Consider the following 26,296-nt stretch of genomic DNA (forward strand, 5'->3'; position numbering starts at 1 on the left):
AATCACCACAACGTTCTTACCTGTATCAAGATCTCCGATAACATAAATACTGGCTCCTATGGGTACAGCTCCATAAACAAAAGAGGAACTGGCGGGGATGCATAAGTTCTGGTCGTTAAGATAGATCCACCTGAAAGTGAACACATGGGCAAAACCAAGGAAGTCAAGAGGACGACAAGGTCTAGGGAGACAGCACAATTCGGTGAGCCAACTGTACCAGGCACTGCGCCAGTTCAGCTCAACCCACATCCCCATTGCCGGGTAACCGCTGAATTCCTTCCTGTCACTACGGATACTAGTTTTGCCTGTTCTAGAATGTCACCTACATTGAAACGTAAAGAGCATGCACTTTTCAATCTGCTTCTTTTGCTCAGCACAATGTTCCTGAGATTCATTACACTGTTGCTTGCATCGATTATTCGTTTCTTTTTAAGTGGTATTCCATTGTATGGAGAGACCAGAATTGGTTTACCCATTCACCTGCTCACGTTCATCTGGGTAATTGCCAGTGTGTGGCTATGGTGAATAAAACTGTTGTGGACACTGGAGTGCAAATCTTCTTTGTGAATATTATGTCACGGAATTGACTGGCTGTATGGTTTAAGATATATTCCACTCGGTAAGTAAATGCCGCACTGTTTTCCAAAGTGTTGTGCCATTCTGCACTGCAATTAGCAACATCCGGGAATTCCAACCGCTCAGCATTACCACCTGCCCTCACTCCTGTCGGTCTTTCCGACTGTAGCCATGTTAGTGGTGGGGGCTTCCCTGAGAAGAAGCATGCTGGCTATCTCCGTGTGCGCTCACTGGCCATTTTACCCATCTTCTTTTGTGAAATATCTACTCAAAGAGTCGCTCATTTTTTAAATTGGGTTTTTTGTCTTCCTACTGAATTGTAAGACTCTTTGTATTCTGGGGATACAAGTCCTTTGTTAGATACATATATCATGAATATTTTTCCCAGCTTGTCGATTATCTTTTCATTTTCTTAATGGAGCCTTCTGAAGAACAGTTCTTAATTTTGACGAATTCCAGTTTTTTTTGTTTTGTTTTTTAAATAGTTCATGCTTTCTGTGTCCTTCTAGGAAATCCCTGCCTATTCCAAGGCTGCAAAGGTTTTCCTCCCTATGCTTTTTTCTGGAGATTTCATAGTTTTGGCTTTTACACTCAGGTCTTACAATATATTTCAAGTTGAATTTTGGGTATGGTATGAGGTAGAAGTTCACTTTTCTTCCATACAGATATCTAGTTGCTCCAGCATCATTTGCTGAAAAGATGTTTCTTTCCTCACTAAATTGCCTTGGCACTTCTGTTGAAAATCAATTTAATAAACACAAAAAGGATCCAGGGCTCCACGAAGAGGTGGCCAATTCCCCAGCCGAGAGAGAAAATATCAGATGAGTCTGGAGCATCTTGTGCTGCCAGACAGGAAGTGCTTAAAGAAGGGTGGGGCGTGTCCACAGGACCCAGTGCTAATAGGAAGGTGTTCCTGATGGTCAAAGCTGGAAGAAGTGAGCAGCAAAATAAATAATGATAGTACTGGATTTCTAACTCAGAGAATAAAATAACTATCCGTGAGTCCATACTGATACAAGTAACAGAATATGTTAAAAAAAAAAAATAGGGAGAAGGGACAGGTCTCCTCTTTAGAGAGTTCCAGTTAACAAATGTAGACGGAACGAGAGAAAGAGAAAGATGAGCATTAGGAGACCACCACAGTTCTAGTGACTGCAGGCGGGTCCACCGACGGAAGCTTAATCAATGGCGAAAGTTTGAGAAGAAATGGTGTATTTGCATATTCTCAATTATCTCTTCCAAAATATTTGTTAATTAAAAGGAAAGAATAGCAACTTTACAGTGGAGAAACCCAACAGATCCCACCTTAACGAGGTAATCAAGGTTAGCATCATCAATAATAAGACATGGAGACAGCATGTCCTCCTCGAAGTGGGGGGGGGCATCACCGCCGTGGTGTTCCTGCCAAAAATGCCTAACCTCAGCCTAATCATGAGAAATCATCAGACAAAGCCAAATGAAGAGACACCCTATAAAAACACGGACCAATCATCTTCAAGAATAACATGGTCATGAAAGGCAGCGGAAGACCAACGAACCATCACAGGTCAAAAAAGACTAAAGAAACACAACTCGGTGTGTGGTCGGATCCTGCATGGCATCCCAGAGCAAAGGGAAAGGAGAGATTATCAGATGAGCTGGTGAAATTCGAATAAAGACTATAGTTTACTTAATAATATTGTACCAACATAAATACCTTGGTTTTGATAGCTGTACAATGGTTACGTTAAGATGGTGACATGAAGAAAAGCTGGGTGAATGGCTTAATGGGGACTTTATTTTTGCAAGTTTTAAGTATAACATTATTTCAAAATTAAAGTGGTTTTTGTTTTTGTTTAAAAAACAACAACCACAACAACTGTAGATTCTGCTATATAAGAACGTTTACTTAAGGTAACTGGACCAAACAATTTCCTTTGGGTAGCTAACAACATAGCTGGGGTATAGCAGCCCTCAGTCAGACTTTGGGAATGGATCTAAACCCGTCAGAACTACCAACGTCCAGGCCTACACTCCTTACTGGAACAGACGGCGTGTGGATGTTATTCCTGTGTCTCTAACTCTGCCATGAAGTGCCCAAGAAGCCAGTGGCTTAGATCTAGTGCATCCGAATGTTAAATACAAATGTGGAACTCTTTGACTAAGAACAGCACTTTTATTTCAAAGAACTCTTCCCAGATTGTTACAAAGTAGCAGCTTCCATATTTTGAATTCTAAGCAAAATGATCTGTCCAAGATCACATAACGACTCACAGGCACGGCTAATGGACGGCTGCCATAGTCGAATACCTGTACTCAACATTTGATTCCTCTTCCATCTGAATGTTGACCGGTATCCAGCAGTTTGCTGCAAGTGGGGAATAGTTTGGCCCTTGGTGTCAAAATGTCTCTAAGAAATAGGTGAAGAAAACATCCAAGAGCTCTCACTGAAAAGTAAAAATAGGGACCTGAACGGGCCTTTGAAAGAAAATGTTTGAAAACGTCAAACTATAATAACTGGTTTATTCACATTTTATGTCTTCAGGGCTAAACCTAAATATGTAAACCTTGACATTTAAATTCTTCCCAGGTTCTGAATCAAACGAAGCCGATGAGCATCCCCAGGTCTCATTTGCTGCTGAACCCCACACCTAGGCCCAACCCCAGTGGAGAGGCACACAACTCTTCTGGACAAATCCATAATGGGGCCATGTGTATGCTCACGAGGGTAACTGCCACTTCTAAATGAGCATCTATGACTAGACTGTTTACTGAAAAGCCTATCAGAATACAATAATATTTTGGCATAATTTTGTAGAGTTGAGAATCTCACATTATTCCTCCCTGGAATAATTAAACAAAGCTCAAGAAATCGGGCTATGTAGATGATCTACCAAATTTGGTCCAAAGCAGATCAATGACTCAGAGTTCCTGGGTTTCAGAAAAATAATCCTAGGTAATCTATTTCATATAACGCTGAGGCTTCAAATGAAATTAAACATAAAAACTGAATTGCAGCATGTATTTAGCTGCTGCTTTTAAAACAGGTATAAAAGGCATATGGTTTTGCCTTCTTTCTCTGCCACCTATCACCTCGTTGACCTTGGACAATTTAGCTAACCATCATCTGTAAAGTGGGGAGACCAAACACCACCACTAACATCCAATGACTTGCAGGGATGAAATGAAGTGGCCAGTGTAAAATACTTCACATAGCGCCCTGTACCTGGCAGGCATCACTAAGGAGCAATCCTGTTTGTAACAGAAGAAGCAATAGTATGCCTTTAGTTACAGTGTTTTCAAACATGGGCTTATTAGGACTTGAGGGTACAGGGATGTGTCTTCTGCTAACTTAGAATTAGCAATGTCCCTTGCAACGGAGACTTTAGAATATAGCCTGGCTTGTAGCAGTGAGCTTCAGCAAGAGCAGAGTAGGAGGGAAGGACAGGCAAGGAGAGACTGGGGGGGTGGGGGGACAATCAACTGCAGAGGAGAAGGAAAGACAGAGGGAGCTTCAGTGAGGTTTCTGCTTCCAGGGGGGAGAAAGAAGCCCTTAACAATCCAATCCTCCTGTGGCCAACAGCTACAAACTCTGGATGAGATACAAGAGATAATTGCCTGAGGGCTCTGGAGACTGAGCAAAAGCAGGCAGATTTGAGAAAGGGAAAGTTGAACAAGCTACCCACATGGAGGGAGTTTCTGGATCTTTGATAGCTTTGGCCGAAGGCAGCGTGACACCCCAGCTCCAGGTGGCTGAGACCCCTAGAGAAGACCTGCCGTCTTCGCGGCCACTGGAATCAGGGCAGAGTGTCTTGAGCCAACCAGAATCTCCAGGGTGTATGGAAGTCTCAGAAAGACGGGAGGTAGAGAAGGAGGCCTAATTTTATGTGCATGCACTTGTCTCAAGTCTTCGACTGACCCGGAAACCACGAGTGCTCGTAACTGAGGCTGGCTTACAGAACCAGAGGGAGGTTTGAGCTGCCGTGCACTGCAGGCATTGACAGCCTGCCAGGAGTCGAACCAGGTACACAGCCTGCCAGAACTCTCAGTGCAACACTCTGAAGCACGGGAAGAGACTTCAGGGCCCTGACAACGTGACAGTCACGATGTTTGGGATGCAACCCAGAATTACTCAACAACAAAAAAAAGCCAGAAAAATGAGAACCCGTTCTCAGGGGAACAAACCATGCACAGATGCCAACTCCAAAATGACCGACCAAATGCTGGGATTATCTATCAGGTGGGGACCTGAACGTGGCTACTAGAACTATGTTCAAAAGAGAACATGCTTATGATGAAAAGATGGAGATTTCAGTAAAGAAATGAAAAAAATCTAAAATTCTACCTGAAGAAGCTGGGAAAGGAAGAGCAGAATAAACCCAAAGAAGGTAAAAAGAAGGAAATAATATAGACAAGAGCAGAAACCAATGAAACACAAAACAGTGGAGAAAATGAACCAGCTTTGAAAAAAATAAATGCAGTGGTAGGCTTGGCCAGTAGAGGGCGCTGGAGGGACCTCAAGGCTGGATAGTGCAAAGGGCTTCCTTCCTGGGGCTGGTGTGCCTTTCTCCCTCCTCCCATGGGCTGCGGCCTGCAGTGAGCAGGAGACCCAGAGGCGCCTGCCCTCAGCAAGGTCTGCCACCCAACAGGCAGCGTCCTGCATGCAGTGGCCACACCATACCTTGCAGGGTGGGGAGTTCTCTCCCCAGTTTGCTCCTCCTTAGGATACTTCCCTCAGCCCTAAAGGTAGTAGTAACCACGCTTCCTACAGTAGCTATTTCTGCACTCATCAGAGCTCTCTTTCACCAGTCAAATAACTATGTGAATTACATTTTCCCTGTTCAGATTACTGGTGTGGTTTCTGTCTCTTGACTGGACTGTGACGAAACAGATTTGGTCAGGAATGCGGTTCAGCGCTCCATGTCTTACAAAGGCATCTGTAGTACCTGTTACCTCCTAACCAATGATCCAAACACACATAATGTCAATGGGGTGGACTGGTAGGATGTTTTCATGGAACACCAAGGTGATCAAGATCTCCCTGGAGTGACATATGGAGACAGCAGAACTGACACAGTGCTGAGGCCAGACAGTGCAGGGTCCTGTTGGCCCTGCTGGGCAAAAGCAAACTGCTTCTGGTGCCCTGCAAACTGGTACGAAGAAAAAGCATTAGCTGGGTTAATAGCCGCACACCAAGGCCAGAGTCCGTGTTGCATGAAGATACAACATTTGCAGAAAGACACCACATCTGGGACTAAATGTGTGATCATCAGGGTAACCACCGAATTACGTTTATGAAAGCATACAGTTATTTTCCAAAATCCATCTGACTTTTCTACTTTTTCTAAGTGAATTAAGTGGGGATATGAAAGGCAGCTCCACTCTTGCATTTTCAAGTTTTTGATGGTGGCACTAATTTCCGTAAATTCCTCAAGGATGTAGAACTGCTTCCAGTTTTCTGTCTTGGTAGGAAAGTTACAGAGACTTCCATGCAGCCTTTCCTATCATAATGGCCCCCACCCTGCGGATAAGAGAACAAACATGGGGATTCCCTGTTGTCAAGTGTGTCTGCTCAATTATAGATCAAAAGATGAAATTGGCAGATCCTGACTTCAACAGTCACCATGACTGTTCTAGAGAAACAAAAGGGTGGCATCTGGGCTGAGCACGTGCATGGAGGCAGTCAAACATAGGATGAGTTAAGAAGGGAGCTGAAGTGCAAGACATGGGAAGGAAGAGACTAGAAAAGACTGAACATTTCTCTTAACATCAGACAATGGAGAACCCCAGCAGGAGGCTACATACTATTATCTCTGTTTGGTAAGCAAAGGGGAAAGACCAAGAATTTCCAGGAGGAGAATGGAATGACCAAAGTCAGGTTAATCTTTCAAAACCACAAACAGGCCAAATGCCCAGGAAAACTGGTTAGAAGGCTGATGCCATTGTACACATGAGAAAGCGAACACTGGAGGGCAGAAGCAGAGAAACGAAGGTGGGTGACGTGGGAAATATTCCAGAATCTAAAAAAGCAGACGAGACTTGGCAACTGATGAGATGTGAAGCATGAGAGAGAATCAAAGATGAGCTTTTTTGAGTACGGATAACTGGGAGGATGGTGGTATGAGAAGAGCAGGGACACCAGAACAGAAACAGAGCTGCCTGTCATTCTGTATGTATTATCAAGTTGTCACTATGACGTGATAGAACTTATGGCAATTTCTTTGCTTTTCTTCAAACAGTTTTGTTTTTCATTAGAAACACAGAAAATAAGATATGGCATTTTTCCAGGAAAGTTTTAACCTAAAAATAGGGAACAAAGACAGGAAAGACAAGAGATTACTTAAAAACAATAAACGGTCTCCAATCTAATACAGATTGCTCATCTGGCAACAGTTTCCACAATACGCAAATATAACATACTTGGAAACATCTGCTCTTCTGAGAAATACACTTCAGCTATATGTTATTTTCTTCCTATAGATACTTACAGGAAAGCCTGTAACTTTAACGCAATGTAGTGTGGTGTCTGAAAAGGTGACCTCTGGGGCCAGAGTGCCAGCTCTGCCACTTGCTACCTGTGTGTCTCTGAGCACATTACTTCACCTCTCCATGTTTTGGTTTAAAAGAGGAATAAAAAGAGCACATGGACTCAGAAGGTTGTTTTGAAGACTGAGTTACAAAGGAGTTAAAACATGGCACTCAGTGTTATGTACGCATCTAGTGTCACCCAAGCAAGAATCCTATACATTATACTGACAAAAGAAATGAAGCTTTCCTCATTCTATTATTTAAAAACTAACTCTGGTGGGCCCCTGGCTGGCTCAGTTGGTAGAACATGAGACTCTTGATCTCAGGTTTGTGAGTTCGAGCTCCACGTTGGGCCCAGAGCTTACTTTAAAAACTAACTCTGGACAGCTCAGAAACAAAGAGACTAATGATCCATGAATTTATTTGGAAGTGCTTTTTAAGAGCAAGGAAGGAGCCATATTCTTATGCCTAATACTTATGAACTGAAAGCAAGTAATACACTTACATTTAAAGCTTATCAATTATTAATATGAAACAACCTGACAGAAATATAAAAGTTCTAGCAATTGATAGCATACTAAGGGCAGACCAAGAAACTCTGCACCAGATTTAAGTCCTAGAAACAAACACGGACAGGGAAGGGTGAGGCACAAGTGGCCTTGATTCCTCCAGCAAAACCCGTGGCAGCCTCTAGCTCACACTGCCCAAACAGTAATTCGGTCATTATGAGGATGGCACAGGTCAATATTCTATCGGAGACCAAACACACTGACCACTGCTTATAAATGAAGGTGAGCAGACAGTCTTGAGATTCATTTGGGCAGGAATTAACATGCTATTTTATACCTTCGACAGTCAGCCCTCACAGGAATGTATCAAGAGAAATGTAGAAAAGTCTGAAATTCTTCCCCACCCCCACCATAGCAGACATTCTCTAAACTGCTCTCATACTTTGCCTAATGAATTTTCCAAAGAAGGTCTACCCATGTAATTGATGGGGGGAAGAAAGGCTATGCAAATAGCCTCAATTTAAAATCCATTAAAAGTTAGGTAACATTTACATTTTTTTCTAAAGTCTTGGTCGCTGCTCATTGTTTGCCCTAATCTAAAATAGTATGAAATTAAACATTGCCTTATGGCACCCCCTTCTGGTAACAGGATTGAAATACTGTAACAAGATGAATTTTCACATGACCAATTCCCTCTAAGGATTTGAACAGTCCAGTTTAGTAGTTACCACAATAAAACGTGTGGAAGGAGAGAAGGAAAGAAGGTTGGTAGGAGGGTGTCTACTCTATAAGACCAGTACGGCAACCTGTCAGATGTTTTAAGACTCTGTGACACCAGACTTCATCCAGTGAATCAACCTTTCATTGAGTGTTTAACACAGGCCAGGTACGATGCTGAAACTAGGATCCATGGACAGCGGAGCCGAACCCTGCCCTCAAGAATCTTATGGTTAGGGTGCCTAGGTGGCTCAGCTGGTTAAGTGTCTGCCTCTGGCTCAGGTCATGATCCCGTCCCACATCGGGCTCCCTGCTCAGTGGGGAGTCTGCTTCTCCCTCTACCCCTCCCCCTTGCTTGTGATCTCTCTCTCTCAGCCTGTCTCTCAAATAAATAAAATCTTAAAAAAAAAAAAAAAGAAAATCTTATGGTTAACAATTACAATGCAAAAGACATGAACTGAATGTTTGGGATTACAGATGGAGGAGCCTAAACGAGACTGGGAGGTGTGAGAAGGCTTTCTCTAGGCAGTGATAATTAAGCACAGTTTTGGAAGAGGCTATATTAACTGGATAAATATTGGAAGGGAAATTTTAGGCAAAAGGAGTAGTACAAAAGCACAGAGCCAAGATAATCATAACATGTTTTGGGGGGGAAAAATTGCTCAGTGTAACTCCAGTAAAGCATATGTGTTGAATAGTAGCAGAAAGAATAAAGGCCATATCACAGAAGGCCATATATGCTAGGCTAAGGAGTTTAAACTTTCTCCTAAAAGCCATGGGAAGCCAATGACTGATTTTAAACAACCAAGCGTCAAGGTCTGATATAGATTTTAGAAACACTTTTCTACGGTTTTAAGCTACGAATACTTCTGACGTCTCTGACGAGATCTCTAGTTGGCATTAGGCATATGTCCTAAATAGACAAGATAACTCAGTCAAGTAACTTGAAAACAAAACTAAACAAATCTAAGACATGACTTTGAAAGCAGAAAGGAAAAGTTGTACAAGTTACGTGAAACCGTTCAAACTTACCTTTTAAACTCGTCGTGGTAGAATTCAGACTTGCAAGTGACCATCTCACTCCCCTGGATGTCCTCACGACTTCGGACTCCCCCAAACACGTACAGCTCCATGGCCACGCCACAGGCCACGGCTCCAAATCTGAAAGGTCACACAGAGCATATGGATTTACAACTCGTGGCCGATTCCCGAACTCCTTTTCTGCTTGTTTTAACTCTGCAATGTTCTGGGTTTCATGACTATGTGAGTCTTTCTTTTTATGAAATGGATTATTCTTTTATTTTTACAGAAACCAAATGCTAAGTCAAGTGAAAGATTCATTTGAAAGAAAGGGGGTGCCTACAGAGTCCACAACTGCATTCTCGCACCTTCTCTCCTTTAGCGGACAGATAGCGGTCCACTGCTGGGTCCTTGGGTCGTAACACTCCACAGATTCGAAGAGTTTCCCGTACGATCCTCCCCCCATGGCATAGATTTTCTTTTTCATGGCTGCATAGCAGCCGATCTGGAAGGAGAAAGTGAGAGTTGGGGAGGCAACACTTACAATCCACGTTCGACAAATGCTAACCTTAGAGAGCACCGTAGGGAAAGGTTTCGATTTCTAATAGTAAAACTATGGTATCTTCCAATACTACAAAGACAGGACTTGAAAAGCAAGAAGAGGTAGTACACATACTGTTTGTTACCTCTGTCTGACACGACTGTGCTCAGGGAGGTATGTAAATGACCCTAATTTTTAAAGAGCTTTCCAGTCTCTCCATTCTTCCCCCACTATCTGAAGATTCTGAGATTTAGATTCTGTTGAGCAACATCTCACTCAATTCCTGCTCCACGTGAGTGGAGCACCGAGACTGGGAGCACAGCACATGAGGTGTAAATATCCACAGGACCGGACGAAGCTTCAGGGCGAAGAAGAGCCCCTCCCTCCCACATGGGAATGGCACTACAAGAGACCGTGCTTGAAACAGCTAATGGGAGCCACATTTTCACTCTACTCAGGACACAATGGCCGTGCTTACCTGCAGGCTGTTTCTCGTTAGGCCCATATGATGATTAAGAAAATAGGGCTGGAAGACCTGGCCACCTCCTAGGTGAGTGTGCTCCCGAGGCGCTTGTCAAGCACAGGTGTGGACACAGCAGCCCAGCGCAGAGCCCACCGTCAGGGCGAGCTCTCGCACACACTCCATCTCCTATCCTGGCGCACGGCAGATGACCAAGAAGGCGGGCCACCAATAGCGACAGAAGCCTACAACATTCACTCTTTCAACACTATCGATTGCACTAAAAAAGGCGTATGTGGGAAAAGAAGAAACGCTAATTTTAAAACCCAATTTGTAATCACAAGATACGGTTCTCACCTTTCTAACCATGGTCAAGTCAGGTTGCTTCGTCCAGGTTTTAGAATAAATGTCATAACACTCCATGGAAATTAGCTCTTTTTCACCATCCTCTCCTCCTAAAATGTACAGCATTCCATCTATCTCCACAATTCCAAAATTATGTCGTGGCTGAAAAGACATCAAAGATCTCTGTATACAACTACCAGACTGAAAGCAGATATCCACACCTTTAATAAAAATCACAGATATCATCACATTCCAGAGTTTCAGCAAAGAGGTTCCATGCTCACAACCATCTCTCTCAGACATCTGTAATTCCCCTAAGCAGCTCACCCTTCTGTCACAAGAGACAGAACCCAATCCAGGAGTTACTCGGGACAAGGGAATTACCTGCATGATAAATTCACTGGCAGAATCACCATTTTTTATGCACCACAGCTCACAACAACAAGAACTATTACCTTCTGGTTCACTAAAACTATCTGTGTTTAGCAATGGGCTGTAGCTAAGTGTTTCCAAGGTGGCGGTGAAGGACAAGGAAGAACCACAGCAAGAGCAAGGCTGGGAGAGGCCTGGGGAGGCCAGGCTCCTGCTGCGGCCGACTGGAATGACAGAAGCCGGAGGGGTCATTTGACAACAAATACTTAAGTGTCCCTGCCATCCCTTCTGTGCCCAGCGCTGTTCCAGCACTAAAGACGGAGCCCTGAGCAGACAGACAAAATCCCCAGCCATCAAGGAATTTGTGTGAACAATTAAAAACTATCCAATATGTGAGAAGGTGCTGCGTGACATGAAGAGAAAGAAAACGGGCAGAGATGGGAGAGCTGAGGGGCGGGAGGGAAGGCATCTCTGGGAGGCCCCACGTGGACAAACACCAGTGGAAGCAAGGAGCGAGCCCCATGGGCAGCTGGCAGAGGTCCCAAAGCACGAGTGTGTGCAGGTCTGCGGAGCCACGAGGAGGTCTGATGGACGAGAGGGGAGAGCTGGGATGGTGGGCACTGGCGTAGCCAGCAGGGGCTGTGACGGGTCGCCATTTCTCTCCTTACATGTACACAGATGCAAAACAAAGGGAAGTGCTGAAGGGAAGACAGACATGCTTCCAAACAAATGAAAAAGAACATTTTACCTCATTCATTGGTGGCAATGCCGTCCATGTGTTTGCATCTGGGTCGTATTTTTCTCCTGAGCTCAGGGTCTGCTTATTTTCATCTTGGCCCCCAAACACGAACAAGAATCCCTCTGTAAAAATCAAACAAGACACACGAGAAAGTTGAAACTTCACTCTTCAACTTCCATCTCCTGCTGAATACAAATGGCACAGCTGTAGAGACAGTATGTGGAGGGAACTTCTCTAATGACAACAGTGGATTTGAGGTCTTCATCACAATTCATTTGATCCTTGCTGAGAGAGGCTAATTCACATCTGTGGGTCACTTTGGCAAGTTCACCTCACCTAGCAGCTGAGTGGATTCCCACTACCCTACAGCGTGCAACCCAGACTGGCACCACCCACAGGGACACCAAGCAGCTCCATCTATCCTATCTCCTCTCTGTGATTCTCAAACAACTTCTGATCCACACCCCACATCTGCTCGTTCAAGACCCAGGAGCACTCAGATCTGGGGCACCTGTGCACTTCATATTCAAGACAGCATCTAAGAATCACTGTTGAACTTCCTATTTCAGGTAAAGGTGGATTAGGTTATTCATACCAACTTCTGTGCAAAACAGCTAAATTGCCGGACAAAACATTTCTGTTTTGTTTTGTTTTTTTGACAAGAACTTTTGAAATAAAATAATCTTAAAAGAGAAGAAGCCAACCGGACAATATGGCAAAGCTGAAAGGAAAAGTGGGAGCTGGAGAGGTCACCACCTATGGAAACCATTTTGCTTTAAGGGCATTTACCAAAGTGGGAAATTTCCAACCTTTCTTATAATGGCTTTGAGGGCGTGAAAGGGACAAAAATCAAAACCCCAGGCCCACAGGAAGTGTGACTTCTGGCACGAGAGCCTCTCCAAAGTTCAACAGGAATTAGAACCCAGATTTAAATATCCTCCCTTGTCTAGGAGATCTCAAGGTTTGAATACGATTTACAGTAATTCAATTCCAAATTTGCAGTTCTTATAGGCAACCAGAAGAAACAAATGTAAAACTTGTGTGGAAGTAAGTATCCTTACCTAATCTTTAGATTCTAATATTCTAAGATTTTAAAGCATCAAATTATTCCTATAAATAATTTTTAATAAAATGATCAGCACCCAACCAAAGATACTCGGACACAGAAACTAGACTCTATAAAGAAGAACCAGCAACAACAGACAACAGGAAGTAGTCTTGCAGAGACTTCAAATTTCAAATACTGGACTACCCAGAAAGATGATAACAACATGAGAATGTTTACCATGTTTAAAAACTGAATAACAAATTTCAAAAAGGTTTTATTAATTTATCTGAGAGAGAGAGAGAGAGATAGCGAGAGAGCATGAGCATGGGGGAGGGGCAGAGGGAGAAGCAGACTTCCCATTGAGCAGGGAGCCCAATGCAAATGCCCTGAAAGACAAATTTTAAGAGAACTCTTAGAAAAAGAGGACTGTAGAAGTGACACAGCATATCTGAAAAAGATTTAAAGAGAATCTCTAGGAATAAAAAAAGAAAAACACCAGATAAAATTTAAAAAAATTAGTAGATGGGTTTAATGGCAGATCTGTCACAGTTAAAGAGAGAACTCATTTAGTGGAGGTTAAGTCAAAAGAAACCATAAAGAGGGCAGCACATGGAGAAGCAAAAACATGGAAAACCAAAAGCAGGAGGAAAGAAGACAATGGGGCAGAGGCAATACATGAAGATGTAAAAATAAGAATTTTCCAGATTTAAGGAAAGGCCAAGCCACAGAGTCAAGATGCCCTAAAATTCTATACCCAGCACAAGTATCCTTTAAGCATGAAGGCAAAGCATGTTAGACAAAGAAATCGAAGCATTTGCTACCAGTAGACCACAATAAAGGAAATTCAAAAGGACAGACCTTAGAGAGAAGGCAAATAATCCTAGATGGAAGGTCTCAGGAGTAAGAAGGAAAAACAAAGAAAATAGTGAATATGTGGGTAAATCTAAACTCTCTCTCTCTCTCTCTCTCTATATATATGCATATATTCAAAACAGATGAATCAAACATTTATATGTAGATACTTATTCATAAATAGTCATAAATCTTAACACTACAAGACTGTGAAACATGAACAGGAGGAACGTACTTGGGCTTTTATAACTTAAGAATACAGGCTATGGTATCTATGATGAGTTTCAAAGGAATACAGACAAAGAATATAACTTCTAACCTGGAAGAGCGGAAACAAAGTGAATGACAAAAAAAGTCCATCAATTAAAAAAAAAAAAGGTAAGAAAAGAAGAAACACAGTACAAGAAACACTTGGTCATGTCACAGCTTTGCTCACTACAACTGGACACGACCCCATCCTCACTGCTCAATGTTTCTGAAATACCAACCCCTCGAGGAAATCTTGGAAAATCTGTGACGCAGGAAACACTGTGGCAGGTGTGTGTGAAAATTATGAATAAGTGTACACATTGTGGGAAGGAAATGTAAGGTGCTAATTCTGAGAAGAGAGAACAAGGAAATCAGACTCATATCCTGTTGGCTATCCCACTGCATCCTGCTGCTTACTACTCACAATAACTTCAATCACTTTGGAACCCCAAAAATGATTCCATTTCTGTACTATAGTATAGCTTCGGCCATATCTGTAATGTGGAATGGTATGGTATAGCTTTCAAAATCTTTAAAGTAATGTTAGTGGGCAAGCAGAGACTATAAAATATGAAGGATTCCAGGAAGACTGTTGATTTTAATTGGAATTTAGTGAAATGGCACTTGTGGGTGAACCCCAAAGAGCAGAGCAAGGTGAAGAGAAAGGCAGCGAACAGTCAGAAGGCAGCAAGTACAGCCTTTCCTATCACCTCTGTGAGTGAGAGCTTTGACTAACGTGGAGCCGTTTTCAAACTTGCGAAGGTCAAGTGACACATGCGTTCTGTAGTAAAATAACTTGAAGCCATGCTAATACAAATAATGTTTTCTAAAGTCTCACACGAAATGCCTGCTTTGACATAACACCTTTATTTTTCACGTAGTTACTGTAATTCTAAACTGCATGAATTCAGAAAAACGGGACTATTTACGGCTCAAGGATTCGAATTCCGTGTTCTGGGTGCAGCCACAGAGCTAATGGGCGGGAAGAGTCATTGAATGTGGCTCCTCTATCGGTAAGACATCAAGTAAAATGCTCCTCTACTAAAGTCTTAAAAATAGCTACGTATTAAAGATTCAGGAACAATAAAGACTGACAGAAGACACTCTTCTCCTTACAAAGTCTTGAAAGCGAGAGCTACACAGAAGACGTCATCATGGAGATAATAAAATTATCTCTTAAAATTAAATCTCTAAAAGGTTTCGAGTCATTCTGTACAACCCTAAAATTACATATCACTCGATCTTGTGTTTAAGTAAAATTGACCACAGAATGGTACCTGCTGAGAGAACTCCGTGGTTAATTCTTGGCATGCTTAAAGGGGCCAGTTCAATCCAAAGCTGCCTATTAGGGTCATAAAGAGGGCACATACATCGCATCGCTGCTGTTGGTTTCCGTGAACTAAGGAAATAAATAATTGATTAGCAGTTAATGTGTTTTATATAGTTCTGCTTATAATAACTATGACTAGTTTTATTGCTCTAAAGAATGTTTAAAACATTTAAAAAAATTCTGCTATTATGCTTAGACACCAAAAAAAAAAAAATACCATGAATTCCTGTTTACATGGAAATAGCTCTTCCCTTATATGACTCTTGAAACGATGCACATCCATACTTACACTCTTTCTTCTCCGCCAACAGTCACAATGCACTCCGAGTAGCCCCGGGGCTTGAAGTTCGCGAGCATGGCCTCCCCTTGCTGTGGCTGGCTCAGCGGTATGTTGTTGCACTCTCTGACAATTTCTCGTACTAACGGTTCATTGAGCATCTGTTCCCGTAAGTAGCTGGAGTCTAACCCTGAAACCCACAGTGCTGACATCACGTCCTTCATGTGGACCTGCACAGGAGGGTAGGAAGGATGGGGAGAAAAAAAATGTAGGACGCAACACACAGTTAGTAGAAAATACGTTTTCTGACTCACGGAAAAGCCGAAATTGTTAAAGGATTATCAGCGGGCAAGTCACAAGTGCTGGAATGTGCTTTACTGGCCCCTTTCCTTTCTACTTCCCATAGCCTTGATAAAGACAAGTTTAACTTAAAGAAGCATCAGTTCAGGTTTATATTTGAGGTATCACGGAAAAGTTGCAAGCAGCTTTCTTTACACCCTAAAGGGTCACTTGGCCGTAGCGGCCTTATTTCACATAGCTGGATGTGCTGGGAGTTAAATCACATTCATGGGAACATTATACACAGTAGTAGCTTGATTCAGTACAGTTAAACAGATAATTAAAAGAGAGCAACATTAACATTACAAGAAAAATATAGAAAAGGTACAGTTCAGAAAAATTCTGAGTACTATGTATTTCTTCGTTATTAATTGTTAAAAATAATCTAACATATAATATGAATTATGTACTTTTCATGATGACTCACTAAATTTGAACTAATGGACTACAGCATTCTACATACAAGAGGCGAAACTCCTTAGTGACTAGTTTTTCTTGGTTTTGGAATAGTCAACCTCGCCCCTTGAAGAAGAAAGGAAGGGACAGCTAGCGACTGTGGTCTCTGGGAGCGGCGGCGAACTGGGAACCCTCCTACCCCCTTTCCTCATCTACCCAACTAACGTGCAAAGTCAAACGCCGGCTATACTGATTATTCCAAGACTACGGCCGTACGGGGGTATGCGTTTCTTTATCATCACTGTGCAACAGTTTCCATCTGTGTTACAGTAGTCCGCAGTCTCTAAATAAGCCTACAGAATTTTAAAAATTACAAGATACTCACGAAAACCCATGTCAACAGTTGCTGAGAACCATTAACAATGCGATTATACATTTTGAAAACTTCCCTAAAACCTAACGTAGTTCTTACTTCGAATATAGCAATTGGAGCTGGAGTCTATAAACACTGGACTTTTTAAAGCTCTGTGATTTTGCTCCCTCCCCCACTGCAGTGCCAGTTTGGATCTAAAGGCTGATATTCTCTGAGACCCTTCCTTCCCAGCTGTTGCTCCCAGAACCTTCCCCTCTGGAACCACACTGCCGCACTGCAGAGCGCTCTCCTGCTCTCTACTGAGCGGTGTCGATCACTCCAGGGAGAGCCCACACCAGAGAGGTTCCAGACGCTCACTCCCCTCACCCTTCTCTGCTGCCCGTGTCAGAGTCCCTGCCTGGGTCCGCCCAGTAATGGTGCAGAGATGGATGCTGAACAAGAGAGTTAGGGACATTGAATCTCTAAAATCCCCAGCTTAAGCTTGAAATGCATTTTCCCGCTAAAAGCAATGCAGAAAGGATATTATGTTCCTTACAAGTATTAATATTTTCATTGCCATATCAGGAGTTACATGCGCTTTTGTAGTCTGGTCTGAAAAAAACAACTTCAATGATCCTATGCAAAGATGTACCACAGACATCTTTTATTTTCTTTAAAGATTTTATTTATTTGAGAAAGAGAGAGAGCATGGGGGGAGCAGAAGGAGGAGAGAGAATCCCAAGCAGACTCTTCTCTAAGCATGGAGCCCGATGTGGGGCTCAATCTCATGACCCCGAGATCGCGACCTGGGCCAAAATCAAGAGTTGGAGGCCCTAATGACTGAGCCACCCAGGCGCCCCCAGACATCTTTTAGATCACAACTTCGTAAGCCTTTCTAGTTTATGGGGAAGGAGAAAACACCCATACTTTGGAGTAAATAAATGAGTGAACGAATGGAATAAGGAAGTAAAAAGGCAGGGTCAGACCACGTTATAAACCACAGGTACCTTTCTTAGTTCTGTATCATGTGCTATCCAGCGAATTACTGCTTCAAACACGTATCTTTCGTTGCCGACATTTAACTTCTCGAGAGAAATCACTTCTTTAAGCTTCTGAGGACTGAGTTCTAAGAATTCTTCTGTGCTGCTGACGTCTCGGAAATGAGTCTCCAGGTACTCCGTGGCTAGGTAATGGACGTGGTGCAGGCAGTAATGGAGGGCAAAGTCGCGAATGCCAATGCAGTTCTCGGCTGCGATGCAGCCTTCCAAAAACTCACAGCACAGAGTTTTAAGATCTGTAAGAAGGAGCAGGTCCGCTGCCTGTACAACATCTTGGATTGTATCTTCGTTCAGCCGGATCTACAAGAGTATCATAAATATTTTACGCTTCAATGTATGTATTTAAAGCCCAAACCACTAATCTATTAGGCTGAACCGCATGAAAGCTCCACTTCTGTAGGTCAGAGATGATCAAGTATTGGCAATTTCACACAGTCCAGCCCAGTGCTTCTTTTTCAAGAGGAGTTTGAGGGCACCGGCGAACCTTCAAACGATGTGAACAGAACATGGCTGGCTGACTTTTCCCAGCACTTCCCTGGCTTTACCAACTAACTATCACGAACCCTTTGCAGGTGCACTGTCCTCATTGCTCACTTCTAGAACTAAGTGGCCAAAATGCTTGTGAGGTGGACAGTGCTGCCTTCTGTGGTAAACTGAAGGGGTTTCCTTTAAACACCAGCACTGGAACTGTGGCAAATCCTGCCTCCAGATACACCACGTTCTGTCTTTTGCCAGATGGCATGCCAGACACACCACACCGGCCCTTTGGAGAGGGGAGGGCCACGTGGCCCGAGGACCTCATTCTGAATGCCAAACATCGCATTCGGTGCAATACGTACACTCTGGTCTCAAAGCTATTTTCTGGAAGAAATCCCTAAGGTAAGAGTTCTTGTTTATCATTAAGAACTTCACTTCTCCTTAATCTTCTGATGCCACTTCCTCCTCCCATTTCACAGTTCTTGCATGCAACACTAAGACAATGTAAAGAAACAAGCCTCTAAAATATCGCCACAATCACAACGATCCAGATTCTCCTCTCCCAAAGAATGGGCGCTTGTCCTACACTCGGAAATGAGAGGGAGAGGCTCCAGAGTACAGTACAGCAAGAAACATTGTGTCATATTTCACACACTGTGTACCGCAGATGCAGAAAAAGAATGTATGACTGCCAATCACCTTATATAAACTGAGCAACAGAACTGTGGAAAGAAGTGTGTCAAGCAAGTCACAAGTAAGGAAAAATTTCCCGTTTACTTGATGTATTAAATTCAGCCACACAGGGGTGCCTGGGTGGCTCAGTCGTTAAGCGTCTGCCTTCGGCTCAGGTCACGATCCCAGGGTCCTGAGATCGAGCCCCGCATCGGGCTCCCTGATCAGCGGGAAGCCTGCTTCTCCCTCTCCCACTCCCCCTGCTTGTGTTCCCTCTCTCGCTGTGTTTCTTTCTATCAAATAAATAAATAAAATCTTTTTAAAAAATAATAAATTCGGCCACACAACAGTGGATGGCTGTACACCCTCAGATACAGGCATGCAAGAAAACCACCACATTCCATCCTGATAAAACCAAAGTGCCAGATCAGGAGTTGGTTATAACTTATGTTGCAACTATGGTTATAAACCATACTTAATTTTTTCTCTATTTTTCTTTTCTTAAACCATAATTAATTTTAACTGGGAACAAAACACTGAAGTCAATCTGTAAATAAGGTTTCAAGATTCAAATCCACGCCGGAAGAGGAATTCGTTCCTCCTGGCTTATAACCTGTTATAGTTGCTGCTGAAATATTTTAGAAGTTAGATGAGAGGTTGGTCCTCAGCCTGGTTTTGTGATGCTTCCGAGTATCTTCAGTATTTTAAGGACTGTCCCAAACCAATCTAAATTCATTTATTTTTAACAATCACACACATAATCTTACATGCACACACACCCCCACCTAGTGTTCAGAGAAAAGAGAAGGGGTAACATCATGAAATTAACCCAAAAACTTCAAAAAGAATGACAATCACCGAGGTTGACTGAATGAATATATCCAGAGAAGGCAAGCAGTGTGTTAGAAAACACGTAGGAGGCAGCTCTTACAAACAGGAAAGGTAAAATAAGATGAGGAAGGAATACGGGAGAGAGAGGGAAAGAAGCTCTCAAAGAGTCAAGATAAAATGCATTCTCACATAACCAAATGTAAGATAAACTAATTTCTTCCTGTTAAAAAATTAGCCCTGGTTCAACCTAAGATTATTCATAAGAGCCCTCGTGCTACATTTTAAATCACAAAATCAGGGGTTGAGAGCTTGAGGATGGCAAAGAAAAAGAAGTCTAATCACTTATCACCTTTTCCCCTGGGTTTCATTAAATCCCCAGAAATTTAAGTGGGCAGAAAGTAAAGAATGGGGTGCAACAGGGATATTGGTCCTACTGAGGCAACAGAACCCAGGCATCATGAACACAACGCGGGTGCCTGTCATTTGTGTGAATCTCAGACTCTTTATTTCTATAAAATAACTCCCACCGCCCAAGGAAGCTCCCATTTCCAGGTTATGGGGTACAAAGCAAGATGGGAATTAAGGTTTAAAAACATAAAGACAGCCATGAAAGGAGCATCCCAGGTCCTTCCCAACTCACGATGGAAGGTGGAGCTCAGAATGATAAATACAAAAACGGGGACTGAGTTAAGATTTTACTCAGTCTGCTTTTCTTTTAAGAGCAGAGCCCTGGAAGAACAGCTGGGCGCCATTCCCAGCAGGAGATACGTGTCACACAGACAATGATGGATGAAGAGGACAATGTTGCTGGGTCAGAGAATGGATGAAGGAGACCCTCACCCTGGGCTTGAGAGGCATCTACTTAGTCTTCCTTCCTGTGTGTCTCATCATACCTGCCCACTGAAGATGTAATCCAGGATCTCTCTCATAACCATTACCGATATCCCTTCAAGTTCAATCTTATAGGTTGATCCATCATCTTTTGGAGGATTATAGTTTAACTTTGTCCTAAGAAAGGGAAAAAAATGTAAAATTTCTATGAAAGAACAGAAATAGCTATAAATCTTTATGCACTAAAACTCTATAACGTAGATATTTATCAGCATATGAACCCCACCTAGGAAATGTTATTTGTTAACTTTAGATTAATATATATATATATATACACATATATATATTTTATAACTTCTGACTACAAAACACTTGTTCCAGGATTCAGAATGCTACTTCTTAAAAAACAGACAACCAAAGAACTAAGAGCCACCTGAGTAAGGATCTCTACTTCACCTTGGGAGCCCCAGCCCTGTTAGGCTTTTATTTTTTTTTTCATGTATTTAATTATCTAATTATTTTCAATAATGTAACAAGGACCCCACAAACATCCCACCCAAAACACAAGCTAGGACCTTGACAAGAACCTGCTTCTACCCAAACGTTCCTTCTCACCATCCATCCCTCTGCTCTCCCCATCAGAAGTAACTATCGTCCTAAATCCCATGCCTGATTTTTCCCTTGCTTCTTTGTTATTACTGTACCCACGAAACCACTCTCCTTGGGGTTGTGATCTGCACCGCCCTGTCACACAGGTGTGGAACATCTCTTTGTGTCTGTGGCCACATGTGTTTTCTCTTCTGTGAAACACATGTTAAGTTCAAGTCTCCTGTTCATTTTTTACATTGAGTTAACTGTCTTCATGTGGAGGTGTAGGAGTTATTAGAGTCTTGATATTAAACCTTTGGCAGACTCGACACCTTTGTTTAAGGCAATGAACAACTTGAAGAATAATTTTTCATGGTGAATGTTTTTTGTGTCTTGTTTAAGAACTGGTCCCTTACCCAAGGTCTAAATGATGTTCATAATTTAGCAGTGAGAAAAGGTAAGACACAATCTAAATTGCACTTAAGAACCTCCCACCCCCTGAGGCTGGGAATTGGTCAAATGAGGCAGCTGTGGAAGGAGGGTGAGAGATGAGCCAAAAATAGACACAGGTTGACACTGGTAGTAAGGAGCTGAATTTCCAGGTCCTGCCTCCACATATATACACAACTCCCCGTAAGGCCCTCCCCACCCAGCTCCAGTGTAAGATAAGTGATTTACATCGTGAAGAGTATAAAACAGAGAGTGGGTCTCTGGACAGGGGCGATATCAGGCACATTTGAGGGTAATTGTACTGCACCAAAAAGAGAGAGCAAATAGAGTGTTTACATACTGAATGCTGAGACCATCAATCTTTTTTCCCCAATTCTGCTCTTAAGTATTGAAAGCCAGACAAGAAACTGGAGGACTCTTTGGAGGACCTGACCAGCGCTGAAAGGAAAGACCTAAAGCTATGGACAAAGGTCTGCCCGAAGAGCATATGACCTCAAACTTCTGAAGAAAAATTATTTCCAACACAGATTTTGATTACCAGCCAAACTACCAATCAAATGTCAAGATAGAATGGATATTTTCAGCTACACATGGTCTCAAAACAAATTATCTCCCTTGCGACCTTTCTCACTGTGCTGCTAGAAAATGTGCCCCAATAAACAAGGGAGTGAATCAAGAAACAGGAGGATTTCAATAACTAAAAGACATGCCCCAACACAGGAAAGAAGGGAAGTCAATGTAGGCAATGGTGCAGAATGGTCCTGGGCCAGCAGCTATGTACAAGTAGAAGGAAGCCAGTCCATCCTGAGGCCTTGGAGACCCTGAAGAAGATGAAATTGATGGGATAATGTACCTGGAGTATGAAGATCATCAGACAACCTTGTTTCCTTCCTGTATTTCATGTCTGCTATTCCTGCCTCTACAGGTGCTCACTGCAGCCTGGGTTTATCTGCATGCCTGACACTTTTAATAAGTGAAGGAAAAAATCTTGTCAATTCCCAACCAAGAGAGAAAAATCGTATTAGTGGTAAGACTAAGACCTAAATCTGAAATGCACCGTAGAGTCTTTTTGGCAGCACACACGGAATTTTTCACTGAGGATGTCATGACTGTATTTCTCAATCACTGTGCTGGTTATCGACGCATTGCCTCTCAGCTCCAAATTCTCCCTTTTTGCCTGCCCTGTGAAAATGAATCTGAGCCTCTTAAATAATTTTCCTTTGTCAACTGGCATGACGTTAAGCTTTTCGGCAGAGAGCGGTGGAAAGACTGTGCTTCCTGGTTCTGGTCAGCAGCCTGGGAGGCTCCTATAACACAGCCAGCCTCCCCAGCACGGAGCTCCTGGGGGCACAGCTGCCGGCAGCATGTGGGAGTCTTCCCTGCGGCTCCCGAGGGCAGTTTTGACACCTCTCATGAACAGCTTTCCCAGGCACCTGCGAGGACAAACTTCTGGCAAGTTCCAGCTGCATGGCTTCCATGCCATACAGAGAGTTGTGGCTGTGCGCTGTTCAAAATGTCTGGAACTCAGCCTCAAGTGGAGGCTGCTCCTTCTATGGGCTATTCCTGTATTTTTTAGACTTTTCCTTACTTCTTACGAGCTAATCCCTCATGACTCCTATCTCCCACTGTAGTTTATAATTCTTTATATCAAGCTTTCTTTGTTGAAGTCACTGTGTGGACTGTCTCCTGACCAGACCCAGACTGAGAAGGTTGCTATTTAAAGGCTGTAACTCCGGAACATGTTCAGGTGGAGGAACCTCAACCTAGAACTGGAGCTGTTCTTATTTTAAAATAATACATGTTCACCCAAGAGCTGGCTGTGCCTACCTGCTCCTGGTGTGGACAGTGGAAGGAGGAGGGGGACCGGACTGGAGATGAAGGGGCTACAAACAGACCTTTCCTTTCAGTGGTCAACCACATGACTGCACGGTGGCTGTGTTTTTGAAGTTGACTACACCATCATATATTTTCACAATGAAAAATACAGTTTTCTGTCTCAGTGAGAGATGGCAAAGAGGACAGAAAATAAGACTCCTGTAGATATGAGCACTGACCATTTCAGACTTCTCTAAAAGCAGATCCTTTTTCAAGCCATGAAAAATGAATCATTGTACTATCAAGTCTCTAAACATCTGAAATGTCTGATCTCTCCTGATACTATCCCTGCACACTCCATTCCTACCCGTCTTGTAAAGACTGCCTGAAATGTCAGTTCCACAAAAAGTTATTCCTCGTCACTCCACCCTCCACAGGCTGCACCTGCACCCTCACCTCCATGCAAGTACAAATAATTTCTCCTGCTATAGATTTCCCAAGCACTTCATGAGTCCATCAAGTTCTGTTGCCATCGTGGTATTTAAGTACATATTCCATTTCATATCTCCTTTATTTAACTTCAAGTTCCTTAAAGCCAGAGTCCTGTTTATCAATGGCTCCGGACAATGGAGCCCAGTGGTTCACAAAGAATAGATATTCAACAGTTATTTGTAAAGTAAGTGTTGGAAGTGATAGTGGTCTTTGAATATTCAAAGTACTGTCACATGAGGTTTCCTTCCTGCATGACCTCAGGTACAGTGACGTGGAACCAGAAGCGGTATGAGGAAGAGCTTTTAATAATTGCACCTGTCCAATGCTGAAAGGACAGAAGCACAGCGTTTCTCAAACTTTAATGTTCAACTGGGTCATCCAGGGGTCTTGATCCAGAAGGTCTTGGTGGGGCTTGAGTTTCTGCATTTGTAACAAGGTCTCAGGCAGCACAGATGCTGCTGGTCTCCAGACCCCTCTGAGTAGCAAGGGGTTAATCAATGCTTCCCAAATTACCCACGGGTTATTTGGTACTTGTAATCCATCCCAGATGAGTATTTTGTAAAATATAATAAAAGTATAATGGGAATATAATGTACCACGTGGCAACTACAGTTAATAATATTGTACTGCATATTTGAAAGCTGCCAAGAGAGTAGATCTTACAAGTTCTCATCACAAGAAAAAAAGTTTTGTAACTATGTAAGGTGACAGGTTAACTAGACTTACCGTGGAGATCATTCTGCAATGTATACAAATATCGAATCATTGTGTTGTATACCTGAAGCTAATACAATGTTATGTCAATTATATTTGCAATTAAAAAATGAAGGAATTATTAGAAAAATGAAATAAAAAGATACATAAAATGCAGGCCCCAATTATTTTATCAGATTCAACAGACATAAAATTACTCTGGCAAATTGCTACAAGTGTCTAAACTCTTAACCTCAGTGGGGCACCTGGGTGGCTCAGTCAGTTAAGCATCTTCAGGTCATGATCCCAGGGTCCTGGGATTGGGCCCAGCATTGGGCTCCCTGCTCAGCAGGGAGTCTGCTTCTCCCTCTCTCTCTGCCCCTCTCCCCAGCTCGTGCTTTCTCTCCCAAATAAATAAAATCTTAAAAAAAAATAAACTCTTAACCTCCATGCATGTACTTGTATTATGGCGGCTTGTTATCTGAACATCACCAGTGTGCAGGTGATGTCCTCGTGGGCTGCATGACCACCCATCTGTCAAGAATACGGTGAAAGCTGATCTCAAATCTCTTCCAATCCTAGCTGGTAAGAGTCACTCAAATCTATTTTGAAAGAGTCTTGCTTCAGAGCCTACCATCACTCTGTTACCTCCTTCTCTCAATTCTTGGAGAGATGCCATGCCTTTCCAACTCAGTAACCTCAAATGTGTCTTTTTCTCCCTCCTTTTGTCTTCCCTTTTTCCTGATTCCCCAGCTAAGTCTCTTGATCTCTTTAGTTTTTGTCACTCTGGCTTACATTTCTTTCCTTCAGGAAAGACCTTAATTTGCCCAAGATCCACCAATTAACTGTCCTCATCCTCCAGCCCAGTACATTTTCTCCATAACTTCCCCTTTTTATCTAGAATTTTCTCATCTTGCACATCATCTCTCTCTCCTTTGCTACACAAAATTCGGTGAACTGCACTGAGTTAACAAATTTTAAAAGAAAAGAAAAGAAAGTTCACCCAGAGCGTTAATAACTAACAGTTCTGTTTTGAAAGTTAGCCTGTAAAAAAACAGGAGGTAAATCAACTGTTCTTTTCTGTGTTCTTCATCTCTCCCCTAGGAAGCTGTAGAGTCATACCTAAATTTACTGGAAGTAGCAATATCCTCACTTTTATTATGATATAATGTCAATTTACAAACTCTCTCCTGGAGAATGCAGCAGTCTTAAAATGTCACTTGGAGAATTTTATCACATGCGGAAAACACTAGAAGTAATTGAGAGTATCATAAAATGGGGCCTCGGGTGTTCAGATATAAATATCTATGCCTGTCACATTCTTTCCCAGTTTTGTTGCTAGGGCAAGACATTTCCCCTCTCTACCCCTGTTTTCTCATTTGTAAAAAGAAGCAGTTAGATAAGGTGATTTGAGAGCTCTCCCACCCCCAAACATTTCTGGACAAAACGGATGAAATAGGTCATTGAGTTCGTGCGGAGACTTGGCTCTGGAAGCGTCCTGTAGAGTCCTAGAGGGTGAAGTCGTGCCAACTCGATCAGGGATCGAGGGTTTATAACACGCCTGCTGTGGAATATGCTGTACAAGTTTTATTTTTCCTCCAATCACCTATCCTCTGGGCAGGCAAGCATTTATTTTCCGTCCTATTAAATTTGAACAGACGTGAAACAAAATCAATTTTTCTTTGCCTTGGAAACACTGAAAAGAGATTTTGTAAAGAAAAAAAAAAACATTGTTGGCTACTAGTTAATAAAGAAGCTGG

The 26,296-nt window shown here is 42.6% G+C and overlaps 1 protein-coding gene across 1 annotated transcript in view; it reads right to left on the reverse strand.

Moving 5' to 3' along the window:
- GAN (gigaxonin) overlaps positions 1 to 26,296 on the reverse strand; it is a 61,821-nt gene that overhangs the window by 12,513 nt on the left and 23,012 nt on the right. The window contains exons 2-10 of the mRNA XM_027617675.2: positions 20,561 to 20,675; positions 17,637 to 17,987; positions 15,555 to 15,772; positions 15,213 to 15,334; positions 11,796 to 11,908; positions 10,688 to 10,837; positions 9,698 to 9,834; positions 9,342 to 9,470; positions 21 to 130 (exon numbers count right to left, since the gene is read on the reverse strand). Coding sequence (XP_027473476.1) covers positions 21 to 130; positions 9,342 to 9,470; positions 9,698 to 9,834; positions 10,688 to 10,837; positions 11,796 to 11,908; positions 15,213 to 15,334; positions 15,555 to 15,772; positions 17,637 to 17,987; positions 20,561 to 20,675 — 1,445 coding nt within the window. The remainder of the gene's footprint in view (positions 1 to 20; positions 131 to 9,341; positions 9,471 to 9,697; positions 9,835 to 10,687; positions 10,838 to 11,795; positions 11,909 to 15,212; positions 15,335 to 15,554; positions 15,773 to 17,636; positions 17,988 to 20,560; positions 20,676 to 26,296) is intronic.

The sequence above is a fragment of the Zalophus californianus genome, chromosome 17 (genome assembly GCF_009762305.2).
Source record: "Zalophus californianus isolate mZalCal1 chromosome 17, mZalCal1.pri.v2, whole genome shotgun sequence".
In the NCBI taxonomy this organism is placed as follows: domain Eukaryota; kingdom Metazoa; phylum Chordata; class Mammalia; order Carnivora; family Otariidae; genus Zalophus; species Zalophus californianus.